Source organism: Chiloscyllium plagiosum, chromosome 33, assembly GCF_004010195.1.
Source record: "Chiloscyllium plagiosum isolate BGI_BamShark_2017 chromosome 33, ASM401019v2, whole genome shotgun sequence".
Lineage (NCBI taxonomy): Eukaryota > Metazoa > Chordata > Chondrichthyes > Orectolobiformes > Hemiscylliidae > Chiloscyllium > Chiloscyllium plagiosum.
The window spans coordinates 4,095,010-4,118,262 of NC_057742.1; the positions used below are offsets into that span (position 1 = coordinate 4,095,010).

At 38.4% G+C, this 23,253-nt stretch overlaps 1 protein-coding gene across 1 annotated transcript in view; it reads right to left on the reverse strand.

Moving 5' to 3' along the window:
- Nucleotides 1-23,253, reverse strand: part of kpnb1 (karyopherin (importin) beta 1) — a 42,930-nt gene that overhangs the window by 13,677 nt on the left and 6,000 nt on the right. Inside the window, exons 3-16 of the mRNA XM_043674807.1 lie at nucleotides 17,863-18,045; nucleotides 14,219-14,419; nucleotides 12,817-12,969; nucleotides 11,884-11,943; nucleotides 11,708-11,797; nucleotides 10,080-10,190; nucleotides 9,308-9,409; nucleotides 7,290-7,514; nucleotides 6,300-6,491; nucleotides 4,291-4,421; nucleotides 3,778-3,925; nucleotides 2,862-2,933; nucleotides 2,319-2,463; nucleotides 283-365 (exon numbers count right to left, since the gene is read on the reverse strand). Coding sequence (XP_043530742.1) covers nucleotides 283-365; nucleotides 2,319-2,463; nucleotides 2,862-2,933; nucleotides 3,778-3,925; nucleotides 4,291-4,421; nucleotides 6,300-6,491; nucleotides 7,290-7,514; nucleotides 9,308-9,409; nucleotides 10,080-10,190; nucleotides 11,708-11,797; nucleotides 11,884-11,943; nucleotides 12,817-12,969; nucleotides 14,219-14,419; nucleotides 17,863-18,045 — 1,896 coding nt within the window. The remainder of the gene's footprint in view (nucleotides 1-282; nucleotides 366-2,318; nucleotides 2,464-2,861; nucleotides 2,934-3,777; nucleotides 3,926-4,290; nucleotides 4,422-6,299; nucleotides 6,492-7,289; nucleotides 7,515-9,307; nucleotides 9,410-10,079; nucleotides 10,191-11,707; nucleotides 11,798-11,883; nucleotides 11,944-12,816; nucleotides 12,970-14,218; nucleotides 14,420-17,862; nucleotides 18,046-23,253) is intronic.

The following is a 23,253-nucleotide window of genomic DNA, read 5'->3' on the forward strand; positions in this document are numbered from 1 at the left end:
CTAATTCATGCCTTGTGAAGTATTGCAAGAATGTGAAAAGGTACAACAGAAGATCATTTAAAAAAATTACATTCAAGATCAGGTAAAGACAAGTAGTTGGGGCATGTTTGGGGGAAAGGATGGTGAATAGGAAGGGAAAGATACAGAAAGTAAAGATTAAAAGCCTACTTAGATGATGCCTCGTCTGCAAGTGTTTCAGAGCAGATGGAAATTACCTAGTAAACCTACCATCAGGATCTCCTCCCACTTCCCACCCATCCGCAAAAAAAAAGGCATTCTTACCTGATATTCTGCATAATTCTTTAGTCCAATCCCTAGATAGGGTTTGAAGGCATCCATGTACTTCAAAAACTCTGAACCTAGTACTATAGAAAAAGGAGATTGATACTCATCATTTTCTAAGTGTAAGGAAGAAAATTAGTTGCTCAAAAATGTAAACTGGATAATTAAAGCAACAGCATTTTAATCTTGCACAACTCAACACACCAGTTATTCATCCATACTAAAATGGATCAATAGCAGACTCCGGTAGCTAGTAATAGCTAATTTTAAAGTTTGGGGAAGGAGCTCCTGGATTTTGACCCCACAACACTGAAGGGACAGCAGTACATTTCCATGTGAGGAGGAGGAGCAATTTGGTGGTATTCCCACAGTGATGATGGCACACTGATTAGCACTGCTACCTGTCAGCGCCAGGGTCCCGGATCAAACCCTATCCTCTGGTGACTATGTAGATTTTGCAGATTCTCCCCATCATCGGTGTAGACTTCCCCCGGGTGCTCCGGTTTCCTCCACAGTTCAGAGATGTGTTGGTTAGATGGACTGACAATGCTCGATTATCCAGTGTCCAGGAATGTGCTAAGTGGATTAGCCACAGCAAATGTAGGGTCACAGGGGGAATGGGGCAAAAAAGGAGCAGAGTGTGGGTCGCTCTTTGGAGGATCGATCAGTGTAGACTGGATGGGCCAAATGATCTGCTTCTATATTGTAGGAATTCCATGTTTTATGATATCTGCCCTTTCCCTTCTATCTGGGAATGGTTATAGGCTTGGAAGGTACTGTGTAAGGAGTTGTGAATTTCTGCACTGCATCTTGTAGGTGGTGCACATTGCTCTGCCTGAGGGTAAGTGTGTGGTGGGTGGGAGTTGTGTATGCAGTGCCAAATCCAGCAGACTGCATTGTTCTAAATGGTGCCAAACTTCAAGGGTTGTTGGATCTGCCCTCACCCAGGCAAGTGAGAAGTACACTCACTCCTAAATTGGCAAGCCAGGAGCTGAGTTAGTAACAGCAGGGTTCCTAGCCACTCCATTTATACGGTGCTCCAATTTCTGATTAATGGTAATCCCAAGTATACAGATAGTGATTCAGTGATGATAATTTAGTATGTAACTGAATGGACTTATTAAATAAGGCTTAGTACATTCCAGATATCTTCCTACATATATGAATTAGCAAATTACTTAATGGATATTTAAATTTCAACACAATTCAATCATTTAGGGACTCAATTTCTATTTGTGGGATATAGAATCAACTCATTCATTTTGATGTAAGTGTTCCAATTATTCAAGGGTACACACAGTGCAAATTTTGCACTTAAAGTATTAAAAACGACCCATTTCAAGGAGGGATGCAAACTAAGTTGAATTAAGCCCACAGTACTATTATAAGTTGTTGATCTTTGAAAGATAACAATACAACTGTTCATACTTTTAATGGTAGAATCCCAGTGTGGAAGCAGGCCATTTGTAACATTGGGCGAGCACCAACCCTTCAAAAAGCATCCCACCCAGACCCACCCCTACTCTATCCCTGTAACCTGCATTCCCCATGGCTAATCTACAACCCTGGAGTGTATGAGGAATTTAGCATGCTCAATCCACCTAGTCTCATCTTTGAACTGTGGGAGGAAACAGGAGCACCCAAAGAAACCCATGCAATAATGGGGAGAACATGCAAACTCAAGGTCGCCAGAAGGTAGAATTGAACATGGATCCCTGGTGCTGTGAGGCAGTGCTAACCATTGAGCCACCTTCTGCCCAGAGTTTGGTTGTCACTAATTTGAGAACTCAAAAATTCAATTCTGCACAGGAAGGATAGAATTTAAATCAGATTAATTTTGATCACCCATTCCTTGATTGAAACCAATTGAAATTTTTGTTCCAATGTTAATCTTGATGGAAAAGCAAAAATATCAAGAATAATTGGTCTTGGGAAGAAGGTGGGTTAGGCACTTCCCAAATAATAGAATATTAAAATGAAACTACACTTCACATTTGTACAGTTCTTCCACTGCACTCTTAAATGATGAAGCATACCTTCAACTAGAGTGCTGACAGCCATGAGGGCATCTTCCTGCACACCTCCGGAGCCAGCAGTGCTCTGGAACATCCTTAGCAGTGATGCCATCACCACATCAGAAATCTGTAGTGCATCCTGATGCTGCACCTTCCGCAATACATTCTAAGGGCAAGACCAATTTTTTGTAGTAAATCTATAAATTTGTTATGAAAACCTAAACACATTCAGATTCATTCATAATCACTATTTCTGTATAGTGCATGAGCTTGTCAGACATTCTATGCAAGAAAACATCACATAAATCCAACTCAATAACTGCCTCAATTAATGGACATGGATATTCTACTTAAAAGCTCTACTATTTTTCATATGTTTTTAGCCTGCAGCAGTAAAATAGCTTTAAACTAGAAAGCAGCGGGCACCTTGCAAGTAATGAAAACATGCTAATAAAACGCACAGGGAGCCTGACAAAACAGAACAGAGTAGCACTATCCAGCACAAAAATCAAGCACAACTGCTCTCACCAGAACATAAAAGATAAGAGAAAAAAAATTACCTACCTGTAGGGTAGCACACAGCAGAGACTGAAGATCATTGTACTGAATTCTGTCTGAGGTACTTTGAATGTGAGACTAGATGGAACAAGGAAAACATTTGAAGGGATTTCCACAACTTTCATGAAAATAACAGTATATAAAGGTGGTACATGGACCATTGTGGCAGCTGGAAACAAGATATACAATGTAACATCTTTTGATCTGAAGGAATTTTGCTATTTTCTGAACTGATCTAAAATTTTTGTTCCTTTTAATTGTCTCTTTCAGACTAAGTTGCTGCTGATAAAAGGGAATGGATGAAAACGTTTTGTTGCATCATGACTGCAAGGAACTGGTAGTCTTTTCACGTCTGTCACTTTTCATATCTTTTTGCTGCTTATTTGCCATAGAGGAAAAGCAGAGTTATTACTGAAGTGATCAGTAAATGTGTAGGCCAAATGCTGAACTCCACTATATCCTGTATTTAATCACTTCTCCATTTCAATGCATACTTTCTATCTACATTAATGCTACATCACTTCATGGCAACATCTCAACTGCAAAGTACACACTGGTGCCCCAAGTAGCTCAAACACAAAGGCACTTTTTCCAAAGAATTTAACCAATTTTACTAGTTTGGACAGATTAAATTTACCAAAAGGCGTATCCAGTTTGGGCATTCAGTTAGCATACTGACACTTGGGTTGCACTGATAATTGTTATATTGTAGGAAAACATTTGCTGCCCGTAGCAAAGAAATAAAACTAAACAAACTGATCACAAGTGTGACTGTCAAAGAGTTTGCATAGTCAATCCACTTACATACTCCACTGAAATACTTTCAATATTTCCACATTCACATTTGAGTCAGAATGGCTATTTAAAACCAAAAAACAGAATATTAAATACCAGGTACCCGTCACATACATAATCTACATACCTCCATTTGCAACACTTGTTGTAGCCTTTCCATGATGACCAGAGTTGTTTTCTGCACTGCTGGATAGCAGTCCTTGGCGCTGTTCTTGACTATCTCCATCAGTGCCTCATATGCAGCACTCCGCAAGTTATTTTGATGCCCATCAGGCCTAAAAAGACATTTTATTCAACTACATCAAATCTACATCTTCAGAACTTTTAACCACAGCACTAAGATATTGCATGATTCAACAACCCAACCAAAAATGACTCATTTAGTTGCACGATATTTGACTGTGAAGACAAATGGGTATCTCAGTTGTCAAACGACAACTGCAAACTATGAGCTATGAGCAGCTACATATTAAGAATGAGAAGTGAATATTTGTGGCAAATGAACCAAATGCTGTTCTAATGAAATATAGTTCAGTGATAAAAGAAATTGCAAACAAGTTACAAGTTTAATTTAATAGCAGATGCCTAGATTGGCAAGAGCCGACATACATCAAGCAAAGGTGCAAGGTACTTCTCCTACCGGTCAGTAGTTTCTAATAGCTTCTGAACTATCAATTCAAACGATGACGACAAGCAATATGTTGCAGGTTCTTCCTGATCATCTGCCACATCTGCAGCTTCATAAGCAGCTTCTGCTAAACTTGAGAATGCCTGCAAAAATAGTGATAGCATACTTAGCATTTTTAAGTATAATTAGGATTTACAATTTAATTGCTACAATTGTGACAGTCTAGTTAATTTTACCAAATGAAACACAGAAGCAGAGAAGATTATAGAGATCAGTACAAAGAAGAACTACAGGCAGAGAGATAGAAGTGCTCATGGCATCAAGTTCCAGTTCAGTCATTAACATTTCTCACCTAAACCCCAAATTCCATATTCACATAAGTGGTCCCTTAAGTGCATGGTTACTGAGGTTCTGCACCAATTGGCATGCTAGTTCTGCCAATTCTGGAAGTCACTGCTACACATGGACCTCAGAGGCACGCACAATTGGAAAAAACATTTAAAGGATTGCTGCTTCTCACCCCTCTCCCAAGTACTGACCATCTATTTAAAATAGCCATGTGATGATGCTGTGACTTTAAGGTTATTTTGTCCTAGATTTTAGAGAGATATTAAACAAGAGGTAGTATGCAGTCTGTAAGAAAGCAAACAGCTTGTGAGGTCTTTTTTTTTTAAAACAAAGAAAAGACAGACTTTGGAACAATAAAAACAGCAGCAATAGAACTCCCACAGAACCAGGGTTTTTAGTTTCACTTTCAGAAGTTACTGTTGGGGGCTGGAAGAAGTGAAAGCTATTTTCCTCCTTTCTTCGTTACAGCCAAAAGATGGGGATTGTCTGCCTGCTACAGGAGTTGCACATGAATCTGTTTTCTGAATTTGCCTTTTGCCAAGGGTGTGTTTATGGGATATTACTATTTTGGAACAGTTACTGTTTTTAGTAGTAAAATAATTATTCTTTATGTACTGCAACAGAGCTGTTATTCCAAGTTTCGCTTTGTTTTAACTGTAGTTTTGGAATAAAATGTTTTGCTTATTGTTGAGTAGTTTGACCAATCGAATTGCATCTGCAACACAACACCTTCCAAACGTTGGGTCAAGGCTACTTTCTTAATATATTTAGAAGGGGTCCTGTCTGGTTTTTAGATCATCAGCACTATGTACCCCTATATCAGATCCAGTGGCCATGCAGTATTCATAATCTTGGACTGCACCCTTTAGGATTACAAGGCACCAGAGCAGAGGTTTTAACCTCTAATGTATTTTTCCTTGAAGAAATTACAAACTATTACAAATTTGCAACTGGATTTTGCTTCAGGACCCTGTTCAGGTGCAGAACTTGGGATCCTCTTAAAAAGAATTACCACACATCAAGCAGGGCATCACTAGGTTGGCGGTGGAACTCCAATATGACTGATGGACCTATGACCAGTATGGACTACTTTCTGGTAGGTAATAAGATAATCAAGATATTTTACTTGAAACTTATGCCCTAGCAAGCCATACTTTTCCTTCTCATATGCCCAAAAGGTTATCAGGTCACAAAGTCCCCACTATCTGTCAGATGTTTCAATAATCCCTCATGGTTAACATTTAAACTTACTGCCAAATGTGACAGCTCTTCAGCTCCCAGCCAAAAGTGCTCCACTTCTAATTTAAATACTCAAAAAATTTAGTATAACTGCCTGAATTTCTTAAAAGTATTTGTAAATATTTATTTGTAAATATTTTAAAACTTTTTATACACATTAGTTCAAAATGTACAGTGGCATTAGAAAGCAAAATCAATTTAAAAAGCTTCATGTCCCCCTTTTTATCACTTGGAGGACATTTATTTTTTGCAGATTTGACAACAAAGGCACCAAGTAGTGAGTCAGAGGTAACTAAAGTCATTAAAGAATCTAAAGGCATTGTCAACTCATTGCTTGATTAGAATTTCTATTTTAATAAATCACATCAGTATAGGTTAAGAACAAACAGAAGTTTAAAAATTCCAGGTTGCTGTAATTGCAACAAACAACTTACCCAACAAACATTTGAAGCCACTCTAGGTTCAGCTCCCAGACCTTCAATGAGACATTGCAGCAGAGGAGTCAAGTACATGTCATTGATGGCAGCCTCAGGAAGCAACTCACAGATTCGACCCACTGTCCAAGCTGTAGTATCCCTAACCACTACACTAGGATCCTTCATTAGGTCTATCAATGTAGGCATTGCCTGCAATTAGAAATTCGTTTAGAAACAATGATAACTACTAAAATAGTCACAATGATAGACAACACATCATTAAGTCTACAGTGAAATGACCAGATCTGAGAAAGTATCACCAGACCCAAAATGTTAACTGATTTCTCTTCATAGATGCTGCCAGACCTGCTGAGCTTTTCCAACAGTTTGTTTTCGTTAGTGAAATTACGGGACTTAAAACAATTATGTCTGAGACTATTTTAACCGTTTTTGGATTTGCCCAATTCTTGAAAGCTTCAGCATGAATACAAAAATTACAATTCCCTATGATCTCAAGCATGACTAACTATCTGGACACTTCATATCAAGGCAAAATGCCTTGCAGGAGTCAGCAACCCATGTTTCAAAAAGGGAAAACAAATCATTTAAACTAAGCTTCACAAGCTAATTGATTTACACGTATTATAAAGGGATGTGGCTTTGGTGGCTTGGTTTGCATTTATTGCCCACCTCTAAATCAAAAAGGTCAGGAAAACGACTGACCAAGCATTAAAATCTAAGTTTACTACAGCAGTAATTTAGAAACATAGCCATCTTTCAGATCAACATTGTTTTTTTTAAGGCAGCTCCTAGCCACATAGCTGAAAGGAGCAGCACAGGAATATAAAAATCACAGCCTAAGTACATAACCATTTTGAAGAGGTGCTCCAACAAAACATTTACCGTTATTCAAATCCATAAAGTGACATCTGAATGGTTGGAATATTTGGAACACATTGTCTAGTAGCTGTATAAGCAGTGACAAACTCCAGTAGATTATATGTTTACCTGTATCACTAGTGGTTTCAGTTGATTGGGTTCAGGTCCTTCCAGAATAGAGCCAAATGCCATCACTGCTGCATCTCTGTACCTCCAGTCCGGATTTTTGATATGTTCCTTGATAAATGGAAGTATGTGTGGAACAATGTCATCCTCACAGCATGTTGCCAGCAGCATGAGACAAACACCAGCAGCTTTGCATGGATTCCAGTCATCATCGTCATCGTTTTCATCCTAATAGTGAAAGGGTGAACGATTTAAAATAAAGATATTGCATTCCAGCAATTGTCAAGAATCAACTGACCATATACAAATCAACATTTTATGCTAACTCGGTTTTTCTCAGTGAACATGGGCACAAAAAGGGGAATTTTGGTATTAACTTGTTGATACTAATCAGAAGACTGGAAACAGGGGAGCTGGGGACTAAAAAAATACAGACTATTATGGTTAGACATGCCGCACATTGAAGCTTAAAATCTTAAATATATTTTGATCTTAGCTATCTTGTTCTGCATTCAAGCAGGTCATCTGTCAGAAGTTACACTCGAAAGGGATGCAGGGTGTTGCTTCTTCAGAAGGTACAAGAATATGGAAATGTATTTCAAAGACTTGTTCAGATACTGAAATTTCACTTTTGTCCTAGTTAACACCACACTTTAAATCAACAAAAAATTGTTTTGAACAGTAAAAATCTAGAATACATTAGAAACTTTCTAGAATTTAGCTCACCTAACATACTGTAAATTCAAGTACAGTAACAATACTCCTCACCCCAGTATATTCCCTGTAAAGTTCAGAGGCCTTGGCTTATTTAGTGATCAGTTTAAAAATTCTAATTGAAGCTACTTCACAAAACAGATTACTTCTTTTAATGATTATTACTTATTACTTACTATCTATGCAACTTAACTATGATCTGCGTGTATTGCTTGCAAGACAACGCTTTCCACTGTGCCTTGGTACACGTGACAAATTCAATTCAATTATATGGGGGAGGAAGTCCTAATTGGTGAATTTTTGACAGTCAGATACATCTATGGATACGAATATGCCAAGTTCTAAGAGTTGGATGATACATTATCTGTTACCAAAGTAATAAGGTTTCAAGTCAGATGAATCCACCTACAAACACCTGTCCTTATATTATGATTATACAACTGTAACAAGTTATATTTTAAAATTAGCAGGTTGGGACAGACTGTTTTGTGGTACAAGATTAATTTGTTCCGAAACCAATGATGATCTGGAGAACCTGTCTACAGATAGAACCGTAAAGTCTCAAAGCAGGAACTCAATTTTACTTGTGGAGAAAAAAAAACTTTTATGCAGCACTATTCACAACCTCAAAGTACCTCCAAGCATTTTACAGGCAATGACATGCAATTAAACAATCAGGCAAGGGAAGCAAATAGACGAGCTCAGCTGTGATCACAAGCATGATACTTGGAAATAATTTCTATACACAATAGATGTACAACAGGTATGGCAGGAAAAGCCCCCCTCCCATCGCTTATACCTAGAATTATGGCTTTAAGTGAATCGCCTAATCTATTAGATAACAATGAAAACTGCATAATATCTCACCTACAGTACACTACAACAAACAATTGAGGCAGTCATGTGCTTAGAACTTTAGTCTTGACATTATAAATCCACTTATTAACAAATCAGCTTTGGAGGCAGAAAATTTGCTTGCACTACAAAGTAATTTTCAGTTGTTTTGACAAAAACCTCACCTCTAATTGAGAAGGTTCATACATGTTCTTATTAACATTCAGTAAATACAGCTCTTAGCCTTAAAAGGGACACCAAGTTGTACAAAGCTGTACTTCAGAACAGAAAGCACAATGCAATATTCCACAGCTCCAGTAATATTACTTCATATTCTTAAATTTGCTTCATGATCATCAGAAATAACAAGTAAATATTACAGGAACAACTTGTAACAAAAACGCTGTGCTGTTCATCATGAATTCACAACAGCATAGAAAGATAATTAAACATCATTGAAGTTGTCATCTTACCTGTTTAGTCAGTGTCTGGGTAAGAATGGGTACTAAGTACTGGAGTGCTCCCTTGGCATAGAATTTGCTGGTGTGCTCAGGTGGTCTTCCCTGTTCTGCTGCCTATAAAGACCAAGTATAAAGTACTTATTAAAATAGAATAATTTAAAAACATTAAGGGGATTTTGGCCTTGCTGGCAAGGCCTTATCCTGTCCTCATCCCTAACTGCCCTTATGAAGGAAACTGTTTTTTTGAACTACTACAGTCTAATTCATGTAGGAAACCTACAAGACTGTTAGAAAAGGAATTCCAAGACTAACCTGGTCAACTAACTACATAACATTAAACCTAAACTTCAAATATTCTTCAAAACTTGGCAAATTAAGTCTCAACTTTGTTTCAATATATCCATCAACTGAACAATTTCAGCGTGGTGCATGTTTTTTCATCACAGACTAATTGCCAACTTGGTGCACACATGGAGCACCATCATAAGATATGGTTCTACTGAATTTAAATATATAAACTCCCTACTAGAGCTATTTACCTCAAGAGTAAAATAATGTCAGAATAGATATTGAAAGTTTACACTTGAAAGGCACCATATAATTTTTTTTTAAAAAAGTAAAGCTTTCTAGCATTAATCTGGGACTCACACAGAGACAAAGGTTCTTTCCTCCATGTACAGTAAAGCCCAACAAGCAGAAACAGAATTAAATTAGATATATCCAGTGACCTGAATTTTTTTAAAAAAAGCTTAAAATATTGCAAGATATATTTTAAAAAGTATACCTCTGAAGCTTCAATAGCAAGATCCATTTCCTCATCACAAACATTGGACCAAAATTCAATTCCTTGTAGGGCCACTTCATCAATATCACTCTTCATAGCTTCAATGGTAATCTTGAAAGGTTTTACCCCCAAAACAAAAAGTTACTGTTAAATGTGCACACATTAAATACTATTTGCTCACAGATTGATCACTGACACTAGTAATACAGTCCTTAAAACAGGCCTAAATTAAAAGTAATATTGAAATCTTCAAATTAGTGCTTTGCAAACACTGATCATGATTATTAAGTGGTCACCCAATGTTCAGAATTACTTTAGCAAGATACTGGTCATTCAGAAAGCCACTCCATTATATTATTTACAACTCCTGAATGGTGCCACCTCAAATTAAAACTTGTGTTTATAATTGATTAACCGTATTAAAGTTAAACAATGGTACTAACTTCATTACTTGCACCATATCACTATTTATTGCAGCTTTCCAATGATACAAAATCTAAATCATCTTCTGACAGCAAAGGCATAAATTAAATGCTGTCAGCTTTTTGGGAGACATCTAATTGTTTATTTGGAAAATCTATGATTAGAATACAAATCACCACAGCATAATGATTCAGTCTGCAGGGGGCATGGCGCACTGTGCCATCAGAATCGAAACTAGCAACAGGACAAGTAATTTGCTTAGAATGAAATTTTTCAGTAGCATGTCAAGTTAATTCACTACTGCACTGTGCTTCATAACTGTGAAAGGCAGCGGTGTGGCATCTTAGTTTGTTGAAGATGCACTTATTAATACTTTCATTAACCTTAGCATCGACATCCAATGTAAGAGTTGGCTCTTTTATAGTTTAGCTACAGTACTAAATTTTTACGCATCAAAATCTCAAACAGCAATGAGATAAACTGCCAGAAATTGCATTAATGAGGCTGGCAAGGTCACTCTTTTCATAGAATCCCGACAGTGTGGATGGAAACAGGTCTTTTGGCCCACGTCCACACTGACGCTCCATAGAGTAATGCACCCAGACCCATTCCCTTACCCTATTGTCCTATATTTACCCTGACTAATGCATCTAACCTACACATCCCTGAACACTATGGGCCATTTAGAATGGCCAATTCACCTAACCTGCACATCTGAATTGTGAAAGGAAACCCACACAGATCGGGGGAGAATGTACATACTCCACACAGACAATCACCCGAGATGGGATTCGAAATCTGGTCACTAACGCTGTGAGGCAGCAGTGCTTTACTTTCTCTATTTGCACATAAGTGTGTAAAGCAAATCTCAGTTAACTCATCTCAAAAAGATAGCATTTCCAACAATATTGCACTTCCTCAGTACTGGATAAAGTTACATGCTCTAATCTCCAAACTGTATTTTGTATCCACAATTTTCTGACTAAATACCATAGGGCTAAAGTGACACTTAACCATATCAAATTACAGAAAGCATCTACCCAGATCAAAGTCTTCTCAAAAGTTTCAAATTCTAACCTGTACGTAAAAGATTTACATTAGTAGCTGATTTGGATGTTTATACGTAGTATGAAGAATCATTTTGCAACAAAACCTCATGTCCCCTAAACAGGGCAATAGAGTAGATACAAACAAATTATGCTTACAGCGAAAAGAGCAGGACCCATGTATGTTTCCATATATTGGTAGTAAAGAGACATAATCTTCACCAAGTTTTGCAAGGCAGCAACTCGGACCTGTTAGGTTGAAACAATTGTTCAATTAAAAGTGATGGTAAATTTCTTGTGAACGTTTTTAGTTTAGGGAATTTAATGCTACTTACTCTTGTATCAGGACACTGGGTTGCTTCACAGACTACTTGCATAATAAAGTGCCTTTCAGACTGCAAAATAAAAATGTATGCAGAGATGCATTAAAATTTAACCTCACTACCCCTTATCAATGAATGCTTGGCAATACTTATGTAGACAACCAGGAAAGGACATTGTTATAGTGGGCTCCAGAGAGTATGGCAGTCCACTGAATTTTCTCAAAGCCATTGGCAAATCTGCCTTGATTTGTTCTTGCACTTTTGTTTGTAAATTAACACCAAACAGTGTAAAATCAAGTAGTGTTGTCACTAAACAGCAAAACTACTTGGTGATCGCTGAAGGAATTCTATTGAATAGGGTCAACTTGTAGGCAGCACAGTATGTTTGATACTTTGAATATTTAGAACTTTGAGGCAATTCTATTCTGCTGAGAACATTTACTCTTTATTAAACTTTTTTTATAATTCTTTAACCTTGCAGCTTTTTTTCCATTTGGAAAGTACATTAACACTGCATCGAAATTAATTTTCAGTTGAGGTACCAAATGATCAGAAAGATGGGGTTTACAGTGTGAAACAAACACTACATCATTTTCAATAGCAGAACATTTTACTAGAAGCATGGTCAACAAGTCTCAGTTTTAATTTCATTGTTTCATCAGGTGCATTGCAGCGTGGTGCATGATTTCTCATCATAGACTTCTGACCAAAGAACTATAATGCTAAGCTGACTAATTTTTTGGGAGGAGCAAGGAGGAGGAGGGGGAGAAGAGAGGGGAAAGAAAGAGGAAGATAGAGGAGAACCCCAATACACCTACATTCCTAAATATTGCTTTGTCACACAGAATCTGATTGGCTTGCTTTGACGTTTTCTGCCAGGTTGCATCCAGATAGAGGAATCTCTCAAACAATGTTAAATGTTAATACAAAGGCATGGTAGATTACCTCTTTGTCAAAATTAGCTTTGGTGAATTCCAATGAGTTCAACAGTGCATTTGTTGCAGCCAATTTCACGTTGTTACTGGGCTCCTCCTTCCGCATTCCTTGAATAATTGCAGTCAGGATTTCATTTGATTTGTCCTGTAGTTGCTCAGGGTCCTTCAAAAAGCATAAGTGTTATTCAGCTTTTGCACTTTCCTCTTCACTTTGACCTTGCTAGACATATTCTTTAAAGATTATACAATGCTCTAACATGCCAAATTCTCAAGGCAGAATCACAAGAATTAGTGGTTATTTGAATAAGTTCAGCTTTTTTTTTCATTTTCACTAAGTCAGCTCACTAGTTTTAAACTGTTTGCAATTTTAATCTAAAAATGTTCAGTTCATCTTCAAACTTGCATTTTAAAATTAATTTCATTTAATGCAAAGTTCCCTCATGTAACTTAGGAGACACTCAGCTGCTAGGAATTGAGATAACCCACTGGTCTAAAAACCTCGAGAGAAATAATAACCTCTTTGCATCAGATGAAGGTGTAAATGGGCACACAAAATATCAAGTTACCATCTGAGCAAAATTAAGTCAGCCAAAAGATTGGAAGTTCTACCCAGTATGACTCCTTCCTTTTCTAACAGGTAAAGATATGCAATTCATGCAAGGTTAATAGGCTTGACGAGCAAAGAAAATCACGTACTACCGTGATACATAAGTCAGCCAATCCTTAGCTACAATCAAACACTTCATAGTGGATAATATGTCTTTGTAGATAGAATATTCCTAAACAATATTTCGGTATTATCAGTATTCAGGAACAGGTTTATAATCCAAACCAACATTCAATATTCAAATTAAATCTACAGCTCCTTTTATTTTGTAGGGCTACGTGCATTGATGGCAAATAAGCTGCAGACAATACCTTTGGAATAACCTCAAATTCATAATTGATAATAATTGGTTGAGAGGAATATTAACAACCATGAAGCTGCATCCACCACTATATGAAGCCATACAAATTGCTGGCATTTGAATCTTCCTTCACAACAGAATCATCCAAACCAAGCTGAAATTCAAATGCAATCAAGTGCATTGCTGCTGAATGCATTCTTGCACAATACAAGCTAGCCCATATTATACGGCAAGTACATATAAATTTAAGTACTAAAATTGATATCAGCATCAGTTCTTCAGTGTAAATTGCAATTGATGGAAAAATGAAATAAATGGCAATTTAAGTATGCAGTGCTAGGCAGGCTCTCAGATCAATATGCAATTCACAAGCAACAGTGGCATTCACAATTCAAAATGAAAGTTAATATTCAATGACAGTTGCAAAAAGTCATTGGTCGTAAAGACGAAAGCAAGCTTAACTGCATCAATACTGTATTTGAGGATAACGAAGAAAATACTCACTATATCCTGGCATATATAACCAATAGCTTCCAAAGTAGCCTCTTTCATATGTTCAGTGCTATTGGGGTTTGTAACATTTGCAACCAAGTGAGGAATGAGCTCAGGCCATTGAACAACGGGGATCTCTGCACATGCAATTCCTGCAACGCATTGGGATGCTGAGCTGGGCCTGTAGGTCTCTGTGCCCAGAGTTTGCAGGACCTGTGGGAGAAGTTAAAATTTAAATCAAGATCTTTCTTCAATGATAAGCAACAGTATTTGCAACATTTCCATCACAAAAAAATCATGAAGCTAAAAGATCAGGAAAGGTCTAGAGTGATATAATTAGGTTAGGTTAGAATAGATTAAGCTTCAAACTGGCCACTTTATAGATACATAAAACAAACAGATGCAGAAAAGAAAAATACTTCCACCAGTAAAGAAAGCAAATTCAGATCATAGGAAACTTTGAAATATATTATTTGTACCAGAACGATATGAATGGTTGATTCCCAAGAGCCTACTAAAACATACACATACTATGTAGGTCAGATCTTGCACCACATTGCGAGTTTTAACTTCTAATTTCAAAACAAAACACCAGCTTATAGTCCAACAGGTTTATTTGGAAGCACTAGCTTTCAAGGCACTGCCTCTTCATCAACCACCTGATGAAGAGGCAGCACCTCAAAAGCTAGTGCATCCAAATAAACCTGTTGGACTATAACCTGGTGTTGTGCGATTTTTAACTTTGTTCACCCCAGTCCAACAAGATTTGGAGCTGCCAGTGAAGTTAGAAAACAGACATCACAAACTGAACTTGGGCTCTTAATCTATTATCGTAATAGCACTGTTTTAAACAGTTCATTGTTTTAACAGCAGAGATCAGAAATAAATAGCAAAGACTAACTGCTTTGGTTCAGATTATGGTATTGAAGCTAAAATCTGTATTTAGCAAAGTCACCACAGGTGTGCATATCAAAGTCAAAAAAATGAAAAGATCAAGTCATCACTAAGAATTGAAAATTTACACTTCAGACATTATCTTATTTCAGAAGTGACACTATGGCTTTATGTTAAACAATAAACAGAAGGAAGCATGAAGGGGCAAGCAAATTAGTTTCTCGTGTATTCATGCATAATATTGGGATATTTTTGATCAGTACCACAGCCAGTGCACATGCAAAATAAAAACAAAGATTAAGATGGCATTAAGCAGACATTTTCTGAAATGTACGGACAGATTTACATAATGGATTTGCCACTGTTGCAAACAGGTCTGAAAAGTTCTTACATAGATAAATCTTCCAGTGAGTTTTCAATCTTACATTAGTAGTATGTGTACACTGAGTTATACAACTCAATATTATACAAACATACTCAAATATTCATTAACTGCACTGATAAATAACTTTGTCATAACATCAAAATTTGGGACTTGAAAATAAAGTGACCAAAAGGGAGTTTAACTTGCAAGAAACATTAATACACAATCTGTCCAGTTGTGATGCACCATATCCTCACTAATACCTTCCTTGGACCTCCTATTCCATTATCCTTCAGAACACATGTGGTGAACCAGCAATTATTTCCTATTGTAGTTGCTGAGAAAATGCCCTGCTTCTTTGTGTCAGTAGGGGTCATTGGTTTAGAACGTGTTATATAAGGAACCTTGGTAAATTTCTGCAATTCACATTTAAAGGTTCACATGGCTAGTTTTGTGTTTGTGTGGACAGAGTGAAAATGGTGCCAATCAAGCAAGCTACTTTGGTGTAAAGTTTAAGTGTTAGTGGAGCTGCATGCATTCAAGAACAGGGAGTATTCCATCACACTCCTCACTTGTGCCTTTTAGATGGTGGGAAAGCTTTGGGGAGCCAGGCAACGAATTAATTGCTGCAAGATCTCTAGCCTCTGATTGGTTCTTGTCATCTCAAGTAAAGGTCAGTCCAGTTCATTTTCTGATCCTTGAACCTGCATTCATTAGCTTTCAAGGAATCTAGACAATTCAATTCAGAATATTCCAACACTACAAGGCAGACTAGATGCATGGAGTTTGGTTGGGGAACCTGGAATCAGAGGTCACAGTCTCTTGACTAGAGTGGCCAATTTAGCAAAGAGATTAGATTAGATTATTTACAGTATGGAAACAGGCCCTTCAGCCCAACAAGTCCACACCGATCCTCCCAGAGTAATCGACCCAGACTCAATCCCCCTGACTAAGGCATCCAACACTATGGCTGATTCTTCTGACCTGCATATCTTTGGACTGTTGGAGTAAACTGGAGTACCCGGAGGAAACCCACGCAGACACTGGGAAAATGTGCAAACTCCACACAGACAGTCGCCAGAGGTGGGAATGGAAACTGGGTCCCTGGTGCTGTGAGACAGCAGTGCTAACAACTGAGCCACCGTGCAGTGAGTAAGCATTTCTTCAAAGCATGTAATTTCGTACCAATGACAGGTCATTGAGCAAACACAAGAGAGTTAGACGCATTTTTGATATGAAAAACACAAAGTCATGTAGAGAAATGCACGAGATACAGATCAGCCATGATCATACTGAATGACAGAGCAACCTGGAAGGATCACATGGCCTGCTCCCAATCTTCCATTATGATTGTACTATGTTCAGTAACAAGTATTGGTGAACACACCCCACTTTTGACTTTACGGAACAAAGATGATTCACTAAGCATCTGAAAATGGTTGGACCCAGGACACCATCCTGAGGAACCCCTATTTTTGATGACATCTTCCATCACTATTTATGGTTGATTATACAAATAAGAGACAGTAAATGATTGTTGGATTTGTCCTACTGTGCGCACACAGGACATAGCTGGACAATTTCCCACATTTTGTTGGCCAAATACTAATAATGCTACTGCATTGAAATAGTTGGACTTAGGGGTGTGGCAAGTTCTGGAGCTGAAAGTCTCAGGACTATTGCCAAAATGTCACAAGGGCCCATAGTTCTTTTGTAAAGTATCTAGTGCACCAGCCATTTCTAGATATCATTTGCAGTGAATGAAATTGCCTAAAGATGGACAGTGATTTGGGGACGCCTGGAAGAAGCAAAGATTTAAAACTAGATATAGGTCATGTCACTTATGTATTTACATTACTGGTTAGTAGCTAAGCTGCAAGCTATTTTTGATAAGCCATTATTAATAATCCATTGTATTTGCTTAGACCCCCAAACACCACCAGATTTAAATATAGTGAACAGAACAAATTTTTAAATCAGGTTTATTTTATTTTCCTAGCTTGCTAGGAGCTAGAGACTGCCCAAACATACTTCAAAATCAGGATTTAATTTTCTTTTCAATAAAACTTTGCTCTGAAGTATAGCTTTTGGACATTAGTCATGCACGCAAAACTACACACCATGGGCAAAGAGGTTAACCCCTGTTATCTGCTGTAAAGCTATACTCACCTACAGACAAATAATTGTTGTTATCCAAAGAAAAACACTACTTAATCCACATTGAAGTTGACCAAGTCAAAAATGTGAAGGACTACTCCCTTTTCACGATCAGTTAGATTTTTATTTTGGCAAGTGTAAAATAATGTTTGAAAGGCATAAAGCCTCATTCTCCCAAGTAGTAAATACATTTTTAATATTAGAATTTATTTAAAAGGTTATCACTGCAGTGACAACTTACAAAGGTTTTGATTTCTCGTCGGGCATTGGTGTCGATTGCAAGCCACCTTTGTTGGTATTGTGTTTTGACATCGAGATCCTTAGATGTCAGGGAATTCTTGATTTGTAGACCAGCTGCAATTCGAGCAACTTGACTGTTTCCTGGATTTGCTAGCACTTTTGAGAGTTCCACCAAGAAGGTAGGCTAGATTAATAGAAATATAGAAGAATTAATTTCATGTATAGCAGTTATTACTAACCAAGCACTTTTAGTTTAATGCTTACAAACACATTTCACCCAGAACCCTAGACATCTTGGATAATAGTCTATAGTTTGTACTTGAGTCATACATTAAAGATTTCCAACTTATACATTTGGTAAAATGGCAATGGACAAGTCTACAGTTAGGAGAAAGTGAGGTCTGCAGATGCTGGAGATCAGAGCTGAAAATGTGTTGCTGGAAAAGCGCAGTTCAGGCAGCATCCAGGGAACAGGAGAATCGGCGTTTCGGACATAAGCCCTTCTTCAGGAATGCAAGTCTACAGTTATCTTTACAAAGTAGTTCGGATAATTGGATGACAACGAACTTCAGCATTAATGCTCAGAACCAGAAAGCAGTATCAGATTCAAGTCTTTAAGAAAACTCTGATGAACTGATCAGAGACCTTTCAATCAAAAGAGAAGTTATGTCTGGGTAGCTTCTGCCACCATGATAGAGATCCATACTACAGAAGGTAAAAGGTATAGAGAAAAAAAATTTAACCAAGCTACTTCAGGAGTTCACAGGCTACTAAAAAAACCAGCATCTTTGATAGCCAAGTCACTTTAAGTTGTGGTGTTCAAGCTTAGCCTGCAGTTTGAATTTACAACCTTTAGATGCAGAGGTAAGAGCCCTGAACACTACACTAGTCAACAATGCAAGAGACTTAAAACAAACTTGTTCCATCCAAAGTCATCGCCAGTCACTTGAAAGTGCAAGCGCAACTACAGAGTTCCAAGCGACAAATAAAAGTTGGAAAGTTAGTGCATGAGCTAACAAAAGCAAATAACTTATAAAATGTACTTAACATGGTAAAACACCTTCCCAAAGCATTCTGCAGGAATGCTAACAAAATTGCAACAGTCACATTAGGGCAAATACATAGGCTTTATGCAGCAACTCAAAACCGAAAAGAACTAGAGAGGCTGAGACTTTAGGAAGTGGATTCTAGAATTTAAGGCCCAGCCAAATAAAGCCACAGCCATTAAAAAAAAAGGAGTGACTAAAGTTTGGGAATATACAAGAGGAACATATCTCTGCTGTGGAGCTGGAAGATATTGAGGTGGGGAGGGTGAGACCATGGAGCGAAATGAAGAGGGTGAGAATTTTAAAACAGATTTTGCCTGAAGAACCAATGTAGATCAGCAGGTACAGGATGGTACTGAACAGAGTTTGTTGGGACTCTAGTCACAGGCTGAATTTTGGATAACCTTACATTTACATAAATTACTATGCAGGACAGCAACAGGTAACAATTCAAGCCATAGGTAACAAAGACAGAGCTGAGTATTTTAACAGCAGAAGCATTTGAGTAAGACAAAGCCAATCAACTCTATAATGTTAGCAACATAAAATGAATTTAGTTCAAGATCAAACAAGTTAGCATGGTTGTGAACAGCCTAGTTAAGCCTCAGTTACCAGGGAGGGGGTTTGAGTCGGCAGTTAGTTAAGGGAGCTTCTACTTGTTAGACTGCAGAAACAGGTTCAAGACATGACGCATTTCTGAGAAACAAGGCGATTAACTAATGTGAAAGCTGTATCTTTCTGAACATTATTGTTCAAGCATGAGGCTGGACAGCATGCATTGGTAGACCAAACTAAGGGGCAAGGCCATAGGGAAATGCCCTCATATACCACCTGAAGCATTTACCAGGAGCAGGATGTGTCTTCATTCTGTTGTTGACGAGCTGACTTCAAAATTTCAAGGACAATGGCACCAACTGTCACAGGTCAAATACTATTCTGATTTCAAAAATTTTCACTACGACCTAGTAAACTGACTCGAATGATTCAGTTCAAGCAATGACACTAGTAAGCTCTGTTGCCCTGCTGATCGCTTTCCAGCATTTTAGTTTACTGGAAAGTATTCAACATTACAATTAGAAATCCACCGCAACATCCTGGTATCCACAAAATACAGTAAAATATCATCTGCCTGTGGGCTCCGCAATGTGCTGAGAAACTAAATCAACAATCAACAACAGTGTTACTGAATTGTTAATAACTCATACTAGACCAAAATATCCTCTGGATTAGCTTTATAAACGGGATCAGGTCAAATTCTGCCTTCGAAGCCAGAATTCTTTCTCTGTACACAAATTATTTTTGCTTTACCAAACACGAAACTTGTCAATGCTGGATAACATTAAGCCTCAGCTGAATGGTCAGCAAATTAAGGTACAGGTGAGAGGTGTAGCGTTGCAGCTTTAAGACATTTGGCACGCATATGAATGACAAAGCTCAGTATAACCACGAGCTGGTCATAAAATTCATTGTTAAGGATGGGGTTATTTGTACAGCCTTCTCCTCCTCCAATAAGTTGTTTAATTGCCTACCATGACTGGATGCAACGGGACTTCAGATCCATCAGTCATGGGATGGCTTAGCTGAGTGTAGCTATGCTGCTTGAAACTCAGGCCCTTCCTGAAGAAGGGCCTGTGCCCGAAACGTCGAATCTCCTGTTCCCTGGATGCTGCCTGACCTGCTGTGCAGTTCCAGCAATAAAGTTTCAACTCATGCTTGAAACTCAAGCAATCCTGAATGGTAACTATCAACATCACCTTTCTGCTCCCCAGCATTCTACACCCAAACCACCCCCTCAGCCCCAAGCATAAATGCATCCCCCTTCACACTTCAGCTCTGAAGAGTCATTTAGAGCAGGCTAACATTTCAGGTCTATCTCCACAAATGTTGCCTGACCTACTGCGATCTTCAGCATTTGTTGTTAGATTAGATTACAGTGTGGAAACAGGCCCTTCGGCCCAACAAGTCCACACCGACCTGTCGAAGCACAACCCACCCATACCCCTATATTTACCCCTTATCTAACACTACGGGCAATTTAGCATGGCCAGTTCACTTAACCTGCATATCTTTGGACTGTGGGAGGAAACCGGAGCACCCGGAGGAAACCCACGCAGACACGGGGAGAAAATTAAAACTCCACACAGTCAGTTGCCTGAGGCGGGAATTGAACCCAGGTCTCTGGCGCTGTGAGGCAGCAGTGCTAACCACTGTGCCACCGTCCCAGCATCTGTAGTAATTCATTCCTGAATAGTAGCTTATCCAGGTTGATACCATTTTTAGACTATTCTGGTGCTGCTACAACCAATCACTCCCACACTCTTCATTGAGCAAGAGTTATCTTCTGGCTCGGAGCAATGGCAGAGTTGAGGATTCATTAGTAATAGATTGCAGTTGAACACAATTCTGAAAACCCATAATGCATCATGTTGAGGTGCTAGAAATTTATACCAATTCAATATGCCACACAACCCAATGGAAGGCATGCTCAATTTGAACATAGGACTTTATCTCCACAAGGACAACGTCTGTCATTAACATGGCCAAGGACAGATGCATCTATGACAAGTAGATGAACAAGCATGAGCGAGTATGCATTTCCTTCAAATAAAACTAATATTATACATTGGAACAGAAATAGATCCACAAATTGAAAAAAATTTTGCAGATCTAGCAGTATATCTGGAAAGACTAAGTTAACACCAAGTCCAATGTCTCTTTAGAACTTAAGTGTAACTGGATTTAAAACGTTAACTGTTTCTTTTCATAAAACTTGGCCAGACCCACTCAATTTCTTTTAGCATTTTGCACGAGTCGATTCTTCACTACCTACTGCACACCCAGTCAGAAGCTAATTGTTTTAGGATTTGGCCAATAGTGGTGCTCCTCAGCAGCATTCTTATGGGTTCCATGTGCACTGACTGGCATGCCAATTCCTGGCATCCTTACATACACCACCACCAGAGTCAGTCCTGTCAGTGGGATACAACATAGGTACAGTGATGGCAACTGCCAGGAGATTGCCTGCAAGTTTGACTCCATGGAAACAACTACATCAGCTTGTTGCTTGGCTAGCTTGTGGGAGTGTTCTCCCAATTATGGTACAAGACCCCAGATGTTACATTAGTGAGCACTCTGCAGGGTCAACAGGGTTGTACATATTCTAGGCACCTTGGTCAGTGCCAGATGGTCTGCCCAGTTTCACTTTTAAAAATCAGACTGTCATAATTTGATACATCTCAGAAGGCAGTTATGAGTCAACCATGAAACAGTGGATCTGGAGTCACATATAGGCCAGACTTTCCTTCAATGTTGCCCACTTCAGTGAACAGGACTTTTTAAAAAAATCAATACTGGTTGCATGTCATTAGAGTGCTTTATTCAGCAAAATGAAATCCATCTATGGTAGATTTGCATTAGCTAAGGTTGCTGGAATGTCAGGCCAGCTCATACACAAATCACTAGATGCAAGTTTCACTCCAAGTCATTCATCATCCTGACTAGGAAATATATCACTGTTCTTTCAGTATCACTGCTTCAAAGTCATAGAATTCCTTCCCCAGTGGCAATGTGGGTCTACTTGCAGCACATGGACTGCAGCAGTTCAAGGCAACAGTGCCCACTGCCATTTTCTTGACATACAGGCAAAAAAAGTGCCCAACTCTCATGAGTGAATAGAAGACTTGGCCCTGAGACATCACCACGTTACCATTCTCCTTTCCCATCACCTCTTAAGCTTTAAAAATGTATGCTGCAAGTAAAGACAGCGTGGAACAATGAAAGTCAATGGGGATGAACTTCTGTTGAGGTTTGTTTACTCAACTGCCATACTTTTAACAAGCCAGCTGCAGAAATTTCAGAAAATACGGTCTGTCTTGCAAGATTTTCCACTAAATATCAGAAACACTTTTAAACATGTAACATAATATGCATATTTTACTACACTGTAGATTATTATAACTAGCCCTTTCAGTGGGAAATAGAGCTGTATCCAAAGGTTGGTACGAGTTTGGAACTCACTTCTGCAAGTAGTAATCAAGGTTGATGAAAGTTAGGCAAAAATCTAAGGAGTTGGCGAAAAGGTGTGTCACAGGATTTGTGGACTTGGGTTGCAGACCAGCCAAGATTACACTGAATGGAAGAACAGATTCATGGAGCCAAATGACCTACTCTTATCCTGTTTCACGTATCAATTGAAAATCTATCAAAAAAAAAGTACAACTCTTGTCTCTAACCTGTACACAACTCAAATGCAAAGTTTCCTTTCAAAAGAGCTACTCACATTACCCCCTGTTAGGGGGCATCCCTGGGAACAGCTGATAAGGAAAGGTTGAGACAATGTTTACAAT